The sequence below is a fragment of the Beta vulgaris genome, chromosome 3, assembly GCF_026745355.1.
Source record: "Beta vulgaris subsp. vulgaris cultivar EL10 chromosome 3, EL10.2, whole genome shotgun sequence".
In the NCBI taxonomy this organism is placed as follows: domain Eukaryota; kingdom Viridiplantae; phylum Streptophyta; class Magnoliopsida; order Caryophyllales; family Amaranthaceae; genus Beta; species Beta vulgaris.
The window spans coordinates 52,693,960-52,705,309 of NC_079204.1; the positions used below are offsets into that span (position 1 = coordinate 52,693,960).

The following is an 11,350-nucleotide window of genomic DNA, read 5'->3' on the forward strand; positions in this document are numbered from 1 at the left end:
TGCACGTATTAAGAAACAAAGGTAATATGTGAATATTTAGCTTAGTTGGTAAAATCTTGTTAAGGTTATATCCGAGACATGAGAAGCTGAGATCAAATCTCATCTACATTTCTGCATTTTGAAGATAGTGTATATTTTGCTGATATAGAGAATTCAGATTAACAAAGATAAAAAAATAGTCGACAGGCACGCCATACATCAGGTACGGTATACCAGAGTGTATATGGCAGTTACGGTACACCAGAGTGTATGATAATGTATTTTGTTGCTTGTTTTAATGTTTTTTTTTCCTTATTTTAATGTTTTAATGTTTTTTGTTCCTTATTTTAATGTTTTATATCTCCTCCTTCCTTCATTAGCATCAACAGCATTCAGCATCATGTTAGAATCTTTCTCTTTGTTTCTCTCTCTTAATCGAATTTTCTCTCTCTAAAAGTTCCTATCAATTCTTCGTCTCTTTCCTCGCCACTCTCTTGACTCTTAAACTCTAACGCTACCTCTCTCTCTGTCTCTTAGCTTCCTCCTGTTTCAGGTTTCCTCGTCTTTCTCTCTCCTCTTTTTTTATTTGTTTTCATTTTCGTTTTTCAATCTAGTTTATGATTTTGCCTTTTGATTTCAGATTTGTGAGCTTTAATTCTGTTCATATGCGTAATTGATCTGGATTTTTGGAGTTGTTGTTATGTGTTATCTGATTTTATCTTTCGAATTTTTAGGTGTTCTTCGTAACTTTTTTTTTTTTGGTGGTTTTGTTATGGTACGGTGATCAATTTTTAAGTAGTTGGATATGAAACCCTAGAGCAGAATTTGTTAATTATGCTATGATTATTTTCTTTAATTAAGTGTTTAGAGTGATTGTTATGTCGTGATCATGGTGGTTGGTGCTGTACAACTAGCTTGGTTTGCGGTTTTCATGCTTTGGTTATGATCCATTCGCTTTTCTACACGAAAGAAATTAACAGAATGTTTTTCAATAGAGTTGTTATTTTGGTCCTCGAATAATTCTTTTTCGTTGGAGGAACCAAATAGAAGTGAAATTAATAGCATGATTTTAATGGATAACGTGTAACTGCAAACGGATTAGGGAAGGAATGTGCTATCAAAGGTTCAATGGGACTATTTGGCTGTATTTTTGGCCGGTGAGTTTAGTTGGCGCGTTTTTGTAACTTTGTAACTTTTCACTTTGTATGGGGCATACAACTGTCGTACTTTTGTTTAGCTAGCTAAAATTTAGCAGAATAGAGTTTTTCTTGTTTAGAGATTGCTCTCCAATGTTTTTTTTGTTGCATGAGAGTGCTTGGACTTTCAAACATACTCTAGGACTTGGGTTCGAAAATTCATGGCTACAAGGTCCGAAATTGAAGTTATTAGCTATTTTGATGATTTATTCGTCTTAATGAATTGGTTCAGTTTATTAAAGTTTATTATTTTTACTACTAATTACTACCTGGTTGTTTCTTCGGTTAGGGTAAATCGACTAAATTAGATTCCCGCGATTCACTCATTGATGTCTTTCCATTTACGATATTTTGTTTCTCTATCAGTTAATTATTTCATAGGTGGCCCCAAGAAAGCAGTTGCTGAAATGGTCTCTGTTCTTATCGTTGCTTTTGAGAAATCCCTATTGCATGAATTCTTGTGCATTAATGTTCTGCATACTTTTTGTTATCTTTCGCATTGGCATTATTCTTGAAATTTTATCAACAGTTTCTGCTGGTGTGATATGTGAAGATGTTTGGGTATTGCCCATTAATCGGATTTTTATTTGAGATTATTGCTAGCTAGTTGTTACGGTCATTAGTCGTCAAGTGTACTTAAAGTTTGAGACACTTTTCTCTGCTTAATGATTGCTAATTTCTTTTTTTTACTGCTATTTATGTATTATCATATCTAGAGATATACGGCACATCTGAGCTTGTTAGACCTCGAACCTAGTGGACAGAAGATATACCTGTGATGCAAGTGTCTTCTGTCTGAATTTCTTGAGAACTCAATTATGTCTGGTGGGGACATCAAAGGCATTTCTAGTGATGACCTACAACAGGTATGTGTTTAATATTTTTTTTTTTTGCTTCATGCTCTTTTGGCTATAATGTTTGATTTTAAGGGATATTATTTCCAAATGAAGCAAAATGTTACTCAAGATGACTTCTCTTTTCATAATGCAGCATGAGATTCACTGTTGTGTTTCTTTATCCTCCAACTATATCTTTTCATACGTTGGAGAACAAATCAATATGTTAGGGTTTGAGCTACTTATATTTTCTCTTCCATCTCTTATTTAATCTCATTGCTTCACATAGAAAGATAAGAATGTATTCCATTGCCTAGTGACATAGACAAGTCAAGTTTCTTCTTTCAAAAAAAATAAAAATAAAGCAGGTAAGGAGAGGCTAGGGGAAAAAAAAATTTATGGTATGGTAACATCCTTTGGCTAGTTAAATATGTTATTGGATCAAAATTCAGTCTTTTGTAAAACGGTTTTGATATATGACAAACCACGCGTCGATGGGCGTTATTAATTTATTATTGCTAGTCATTGCTGTAAACTTCCACTTTTAGCTTCTTAGGTGCAGCTTTTAGGACCTGAATAAGTGAATATATCATTTCCTTTAGAATGCATGTTGCTACAGCTCTAAATTCTAATGGTTACCAACTGGTTTGTAGAAACGTGTTTCAGTTTGAAACTGAGCGCAAAATTGAAACTCACAGTATCAGCCCCTAAAACTCTGAACATGTTATCTTGGTTCTTTAAGCTATCATTGTGGGCTTGTGGCGATATTGTGTTTGCATCATCTGTTTGAAAATGTTTTCCACCCAACCAAACACTCTCTAAGATTTGTTTGCACCAACACTATCTTTGAGTTGTTAGTGGGGTTTAGACTTACTAGTCTCCATGTCATGAAATTGGGCCGAAGCCTCATTGGCATAGAAAAGAAAAAAGTATTTTTGATAGATAGGTATAGAAGAAGTAATTGGTAACATGTTGGTTTATAAAATAGGGGCTTTTTGACAAATTTGTATGAAAGCGTCATATAAGCCTAAATAGTTTCGAGATCTTATAAAAATCTATTTGTAATAATTAACACATTATAGTAAACCTCCTGTTTTCATACTGATTATCATTATTGTTGTAATTGTTATGTCATATAAAAGGGTAAAGAGGGGGAAGACAAAGCACATATGAGGTTTAAAGTAGCTTGTTATTGTTTAAGCACAACTCTAAGTTAAATTCAGTTTAAAAAAATGCAGAACTTTAGGCACATATGACGCCAGAACCGTTCTTTTATATCAATTTATCAGGGAGCCCTAATTTTATACCAATATGTTGCTGTTGCCTTTTTAATTCCAATTCCTCAAAGACCTTCTTTTTTACTATATACCACTGCCAGTTCGGCCCCGTAAATTGATCATATATATATATATATATATATATATATATATATATATAACTCTCTCCAACTTACGCAATACTAGTTATGAACTACTGTAATTGATGATTATATGTATGACAATGATTTTTAGGGTTAACTCAATTTTTCCATTTGACAGGTAAAAAATCTTATAGAACGATGCCTTCAACTATACATGACCAGGAAAGAAGTTGTGAACATGCTCTTACAAGATGCAAATGTGATGCCTAGCATTACTGAACTCTGTAAGTTTAGGTTCAAAGATCGTGTTACTCCTTCCGTCCCTTTTTAAGTTTATAATTAATTATGCATGGTAATTCAGGAGAATATTGATTGACTAAAGTTCCCATAGTTGATCATCGAAGAGGTGAATGGGATTTGGACACATAGATATTTGGAAAGAATCTAATATTCTAATTAATGTGCTAAAGCTTTTGCTGGAAGTCTAGAAGAATACTTAGTTTGAGCTCCTTAGAATGAGATGACCTTTGGCCAAAATTCTTCTCAAATTTAGAAAATCGCTTTCTTGTGCCGCAAAAGTCAAAAACTATCGACAATTTTTGAGTAATCTCCTCATTTTGGTGCGAAGACTTTTATAATGTAGTTGAACTATGTCGATCCTCTGGAAGTGTTTCTTCCCCTTTTTTTCAAAAGAAAGAAAAAAATCATGACGAGAATGGACTTTTCGGTAAAGTCACGTACATAGGTATTTTTTTGGGCTAAAAAGTCCCTTGAACCAGGGGTTTCCCTTTTGTATTGATTTAGGGGAAGAGGAATCTGTGGCCTTTTCTGAAAAACCTGATAAGTTGAAGGGAAATACAGACTTGGGGTTCAGACGGTTGCTTTAACATTTAAAAAAAAAAGGAATTATAGTCATCTTATGTAGGATATAACTCTTTAACACTAGGCTAAGCTCCTGAAGAAATTATATCAGAAATATTAACAAAGTTTAGAAGAAAAATTCAGTATAGATCTAATGACAAGAATTTGGTCTCAAAACAGCTAGCAGATACAAAATTACAAGATCTAGCATCCAAATTCTGCCCAATTTAGGGCATCTTACTTATGTTATTTAGGAAACAGGTTCACATAAGGTCTGTGGGGACGGGAGGATTGAGCTGGATGCATTAGGGTAAAAAAAGTAGTTGGATACCTTCTATATTTTGTTAGGGGTACCGGGTTATTTCCATTTTACTATTGCAGAAACCAAGCTCTAATACATATTTCTTGGAATGTGAACACAAGAATAGAGGCGCATTGAATCCTGTCCGACTCCTCTTCCTGCAAAAGAAACATGAGATGTCAAATTACCAAATCTTCTGTTCCTAATCTAGATCCCCTATTCGAGCTATCCCTATACGTCTATATGTAAATTTACTATTGCTGTAGAATCCAAGCTCTAATACATATTACTTGGGTAATGTAACACAAGAAATAGAGTCCCATTGGATTCTTGTCCGTTTCCTCTACCTGCAAAAGAAACATGAGATGCAAATTTACCAATCCTCTGTTTCTAATTAGATCCCGTATTTGAGCAAACCCTGTAAGTAATCTTGCAGCTGTTTACAGTGATGTTGTTATCTTATTCTTTTTCCATTGCCTTGTAGTATGGCAGAGACTTGAACAAGAGAATCAGGATTTTTTCGAGGTTTATCATATTCGATTGGCATTGAAGGAGCAGATAAGACAGTTTAATGAACTGTTGAATCAGCAGGCTTTGCTGATGGGGAAAATCCAATCTACTCGAGTTGCTCCCATGCCAGTTTCTAATGGTTCGCGCGTGTCCCAATGTAAGACTGATTATGGGGTTCGGTGCTTAAGGAAAAAACATGTCTCTTATTGCATTTTACATGTTCTGTTTCTTATGGTTATTATTGTTAATTTGATGCTTGAATTGGTCAACAATAATACTTGTTTCTGTTACGGCTTTATTTTCTAATTGCAAAAAAGTTAAGTGTTAGTTCTATCCCGAGAGCTGGCTTAATCTTGTTCTTTTAGTTTTTGTTTCTTATGGTGCTGTTTAAGTTATAGCTGCTGATATCACATGGATATGTTTGTGCATCTCTGGACAGTCCAACAAAATGCTGGCTGCTATCATCAGACAGGACCATCTATGAGACCAGAGAGATTACAACCTCCTATGGCTCCAAGTTTACCTCGTCCCTTCACTAATGGTGTCCCACACATGCAAACACCTGCGGCTTTCGACGTGTGTACTCCATCCAGAACAATTGATTGTCTGTCTGACGCACTTAATGTTCAGAACTCTAATTCCATTGGATTGATGCATGGTTTGAATGGAGGGATTGTTAAATCAGAAAGCGGATATCCTTCTGATCCTCAAATTTTTTATGATGGTGATCCCAATCTTGGTGAGGCGCATGGATCCATGGAAGATGCATCTTTTAATGGTATGGAGGCCAGTTCACAACCACTGAATGAGACATTGTTGGGGGTGAATGGTTCTTATGGACAGTTGGGACATATTCCCAAGCTGTTTAGTCTTCCTGATTTAGCTTATTCAAGTATGATGATACTTCTTTACACCCATTTTAATTATTTCCATTTAGATTACGTTGAGATGCTTGTGACTTGGCTAATAGTCTTTAGACGGGGCTGCTATTGGCCAATGTGCTTGATAGGTCACCATTTACTCTATTGTACAATTTAGGATTCCATTCCTCTCTTCTAAATTTTGTTCATTGACTTGTGTAGATGTATTAGATAATTATACAACTTCAGCCTTTATGACGACGGAGACAGAGAACTTCCTTGATTCCCGAGAAAGGGGTGATATTCCAGGTGAGATGCTTCTATGAATGTCTATATTTTATCGCTGATTTTATACGTGCCTAATATATGGTATGGGTTTTAACAGAAGAAAACAAAGTGGGAATGACAGACAGCTACAGAAATTACGAAGATTTTGCAAGTGAGTGATTTATTTTTATTGGTAAGATGCTCCTTGATTATGGACTTAATTGCAGTGGTGTTTGGTATATATGTTGAATGATGTCTTTGCATTGCTTTGATATGTATTTTCCCGCAATTTGCTCATGCTCATTTTGGATGTTAGAATTGGTATAGCTTCCATCTGCATGTATAAGCAAACTTGGTGATTGATCTTACTTGCTCTGCACTCTTATGTTTATGTATTAGGGATTTAAATGAAGTAATTTCATGCAATTAAATGATAATTGAGGGCTTTGTTCAAATTTGCAACTTAAAGACTGGGCCAGAGGTAATTTCAAAAATTTTGGTCCTTTTTTTTAACATTTTAAACTCAGATCTCCTCTTCTCTCGCTTCTTAAAAAAGGCGGCCCAGGCGGTGCGCCTTGGCAAAGGTAGCCTTAGCCACCTGCATTGCTGTGCCCATGGAATTAAAACCACCGTTCTGTAACGGATTTTGGATTTGCCGTTCCGCGAAATCCCGTTACGGAACGCCATAATAAAAATCACATATTTCTCGTCACGTTGTCCACTTAGTAACGCGAAATTGCCGCTTAAGAACGCTTTTTTATCCCCGTTACACCCGTTCTTTTTAAATATTGGCCAAAAATATTTTACGATTTAATAATATAGCTAATGAAACATGATATTATGATAGATTTGAATATTTGATTATATTATGTTGTAATAATGCTTCATAAATTAAAATAAAGCAAATAAGGTTAGAACATATTAGCGTGATTTTTTTTTAAAAAAATTCACGTCGCGTCGGCCGCGAAACGTTCTATCTCCGTTACAAGCTGTTCCCGTGACAACGCGACCACGTTTTTTTTCCGTGGCTGTGGCTATCGTATGGCTTAGTTAAAAGAATTTTTTCTGTCGCTTGGTCTCACCTTGTGCCCGGCACGCTTTTTAAAATGAAAATTCAATTTATGCTACATTACAGCATGATGCCTCAAGTCAGGTGTACTGAAGTCGGAACATGAGGTTCATGTTGGTAAGCTTCTGTTGATGTAATCTCACTCTTAGTATAATTGGGGACGTCCTACTTGGTGGACAAATCTATCAAGATGCAACAGCATACCGGATATGTTTAGCATACACTTTTGTCTGCATGGTGTGCCTAAGTATGTTGCAGCTGCGTTGGCCTTTCAATTTGATTGTGCAGGGCACTACAGGAGGAGAGTAGAGGGCGGGATCAAGAGGAGGCCATGGCTCCTCTATCAGCTGAAATTTGCACTGATAATAACTCTATTCAATTTTCTTTTGTTCGTATTTGGTCAGCAAACATTGATCCCCTACCCCCTGCTTTTCTTTTTTCCATGTGTGGTGGTCTTCTACTCAGTTTCTGTTTATTTATTTTTTCTAGAACTTCGTAACATTTTTTATATTTACCCTCTTCTTTGCAATGGTATTTTCATATTAGATTCTTTCCCCGTTCTAGATCATACATTTCTGAACTTATTAGAATTTGTTGGCCCTTTCCTGAATTATTTGTCTTGCAAATTTTGTTCCAGGAGAAGAGAACAAAGTGATACTCCTGTAATAAATACTTAACAAAGTCAATTTAAGCTTTTTCCTTTGTGCTCTCTCTCCTATGATTGCATTCTGTTTTTTCTATATTGAATGTTATTTGTTTTTGGAGAGATATGGCTTTATATCATTGTGTATTTTCTTAAGCTTTTAGGAAAATTTGGTTGGAAAATTTAGATTGACATAAGAAAGAACCAATATTCCTTTGCTTAGCTACTCTGAATTTGTTCTTAATCTTCAAATTTTGTGTCATTGAAAATACATGTTCAAAGACAAAGTAGCAGAATTAGTCTTAGTTTCTCCAATAATAGTTTCGCTTTAAAGTACATATATAGAGACCCGAGAGTACTTGACTTAATGTAACAATTGGCCTGTCCTCTAAAGTTTATGCAAGTGTTTAGAAATACAAGAATAACGGCAAGATGATAGCATGTTAGCTGATGGTTTGCCAGTGGGGGTATGCAGGAGCTACTTTGTCTTTAGAACATTGCCTAGATGGTAAATTACTAGCAACGCAATGGAAAGTAATACTCAATATGAGGTTGCATCATATGCAGTTTGGTGCTCACTTCTAATGCTGTTTAACTTTTAACCCTTGCATATTCTAAGCACTTTTAAATGAATTCTGGAATGTTCTGAAACGTTTTGGCTGCTGAACTTGTTGAAACAAAAAGTTTGGTGGGGATGACTTGGAAATGGGAGATCTTCTCCACTTGGTCACAGTTCCCATCCATAAATTGATGGTTTGATGGAAGGGAGGCAACTCTTTTCTCCAAGAGACAGCTGGTGGCTGGCACTAGGGTGTTTTTGTTGTTAGTGTGGTTGGAAGAAGAATATAGAAAGAAAAAAAAAAGCAGAGGGGTGAAGAGGACATAGAGGAAAAGACTGCTTCCTATATAGCAGCATGTCTACTATAATCACCAAGTGTCGCAACTGAATCATGTATGATGGGAATTATAAAAAGATTGACCTTTTCGGACTCTATATATAAGTAATGAGTTGTAGAGGTTTGGGAGTCAAAAAATGATGTAATGGAGGTATGAATGAGATATTCAACTAGTATTGAATAGCTTGGGATCCAAAATGTTTTCTTCTTATTCTTAACTGAGTCCGAGAAGGCTTGATCTACATCTTTCATATGTCAAAATATAGGGTCATAAAGGATTTTTCCACTTCCTCTCCCAATTGAGATAATCTCACTTTCACACAAGAAAGATTTTTTAAATAATCTAAAATCTGAATTTTGGGACTGGTGTTTGTCTAGAATCTTGCAACCTGTTCTTTGGTGCTGTGCATATGTGGAAAGTGGGGATTTGGGGTTGGGAGGGGGGGGGGGGGGAGATAGACAAATACTATGCAGTGCCTTTTCTTATAATTTGAGGCTTGAGCTGCCATCATCTTTGACCTTTTCCTTCTTTCTAAGGAACTTTTTTTGATGGTTTTTGTTCTGAAAATAAATTCAAATTTTTCTACCAATTGTTCACACATTAATGTTTTGAGAAGCCGCATTTTGTGCTTTTCTGACTACTGTCTTTCTGTTTCGGTTTTTGTACAACATGCTTACAGTTGGCCGTGAAATAGATTTATGGTTGGGGTGAGTCTTAAGCAATGGGCTCTGTAGGGAGTCGGAGGGAACTGATGGTCTGATTATACGATTAGGGCATGAAATTGGGTTGAATTGGGTGGGTCAAGCATGGCACAGTTTCTCACACTAGGAATGAATTTGTATCTTTAGTGAGACGATTGTGATGGTAGACGCTTTCGAGATTGTTTCCATAAATGCATAGAAGTCAAATTACACTACATACGCTAGGGTGCATGATTCTCCCATTAGCTTTTGATGTTTGTGCTTGTCTGATGAACTTTATTTTCCTACTTGTTTTGTGAACTACTACTTTACAATGTAATTTACTAGTTGGAAAGACGAGTAATTGAAAGTGAAAAAACTAACCATTACTTATAAATTCTTTTGGTTCCTTTTTCCGCAGAGTTATATATCGAGTATGAAGCAAGTAATCTGAAAGCAGAAAATACTTTGTTGTTATGTTTGAGATTGAATATGCCTGAAGATTCTCTTGAACAGGGTATGACACTATGATATACTAGTCTCTAACTGCTTATCTTTCTTCTTTTGGCAGGTTAGTGTGTCACTCAAGAAGACATTTATATGTACATAAGATTGTAGGAATGAGCCGAGTCTTTGCAGATTTACATACTTTTTTTAATGGAGGTACATAAATTGGTGTGCGTACTTCAACATTAGTCGATGCTTATAATCCTCGATGAAGGGGGTGGTCGTTTCAAGTCTTGACAAAGCCCTGTGGAGATATTTATAGGAACTTTTGGTTTAATGTTTGGTTTGGAATACAAAGTAATTCTTAGGAAGCTGAATGGGTGATTTACATATAACGTAGTGTTGTGACTCTTAATCCAGATATTTTTGTATAATGAATTGGTGGTGCTAGCAATATGCTTTTACTTTCTTGAGTTTGAAACTTGCCACTGCACCTGCAGAGTGCAGAATGGTCAGTATTAACTTTTAAGCTTCAAACACCTGCTATGTTTAGGGTTTCTTTTCCGGTCACATTTTATAAATACTTTGTGTTGTTTGGATGGTGCCTGTGTATGGAACGTGGGATGTACAAAGGTTCATTCCAAAGGTTGTTTCCTGGTTCAACTTTATGTTGCTCTGTTTGTTTCTATATTTAAACCATTTAGGGGTAGTTCGGTTCACTATTTTTGGGTTTCAAGAAACGGAATCAATTACCGATTCCCTTTTATCTTGTTTGGTTCAACCTCTCGTCAATCCATTACCATTACTAAGGGAATTTTTCCAATTTGTTACCTTCCCTTCCCCTGAAGTAACAAAATCCATTACTTGAAGTTAATGGTTATTCTTCATTTCCATTCCTTGGCTTGAACCAAACACTCAATAAAGGTAACCATCTTTGTTACCCTTCCCCTCCTCTATTTGTATCCATACCCTTTCCATTCCATATCTTAAACCAAATGACCCCTTAATCTTGCTTAGGGTGTGTTTATGTTGTCTTTAGTTTATTTTCTTAAACATTTTGAGTTTTTATTAGTCTCTTTTTGGATTTTTTTAATTATTCTATATGAATTATTTTTATTTTTTCTGAACTTTCGGAACCATTCTCTACTTTTTGTCAACTTTTATTTACTTTTTCTATATTAATCTTTACTTTAAATTTTTAAAATTATTATGAAACTAAGTAAAAGTCAATTGAAGAGAATAGATCCGTAAGACTTCATCTCTTAAATGCATAGAGGAAGAGGTGGTAGTTTAGTAAAGGTTCCTAATGCCGCGATTGTTTTATTTTCTCCATTGCCAAAAAAAAGTTGCGTATGTCATTTTCCAATTTTTTGGGCAGGGACTAATGATGGGAAAAGTTTGACTTCAAAAGTCAAAGCTTGAGAAAAATATGGAAGTCATATGG

The 11,350-nt window shown here is 35.4% G+C and overlaps 1 protein-coding gene across 3 annotated transcripts; it reads left to right on the forward strand.

Moving 5' to 3' along the window:
• The first annotated feature begins 351 nt into the window (after positions 1 to 351).
• Positions 352 to 10,505, forward strand: LOC104889462 (uncharacterized). Of its 3 annotated transcripts, none has more exons than XM_048641655.1 (8): positions 353 to 532; positions 1,894 to 2,041; positions 3,550 to 3,655; positions 5,018 to 5,200; positions 5,483 to 5,935; positions 6,126 to 6,212; positions 6,289 to 6,363; positions 10,031 to 10,505. In XM_048641655.1, exons 2-7 carry the CDS (start codon positions 1,994 to 1,996, stop codon positions 6,348 to 6,350), a joined length of 939 nt encoding a protein of 312 aa, XP_048497612.1. In that variant the 5' UTR covers positions 353 to 532; positions 1,894 to 1,993; the 3' UTR covers positions 6,351 to 6,363; positions 10,031 to 10,505. The 3 variants fall into 3 exon arrangements, with proteins under 3 accessions (XP_048497615.1, XP_048497612.1, XP_010672989.2); XM_010674687.3 differs by having other exon boundaries at positions 354 to 532; positions 1,892 to 2,041; positions 6,289 to 6,342; XM_048641658.1 differs by lacking the exon at positions 5,018 to 5,200 and having other exon boundaries at positions 352 to 532; positions 1,892 to 2,041.
• The last annotated feature ends 845 nt before the right edge of the window (positions 10,506 to 11,350 follow it).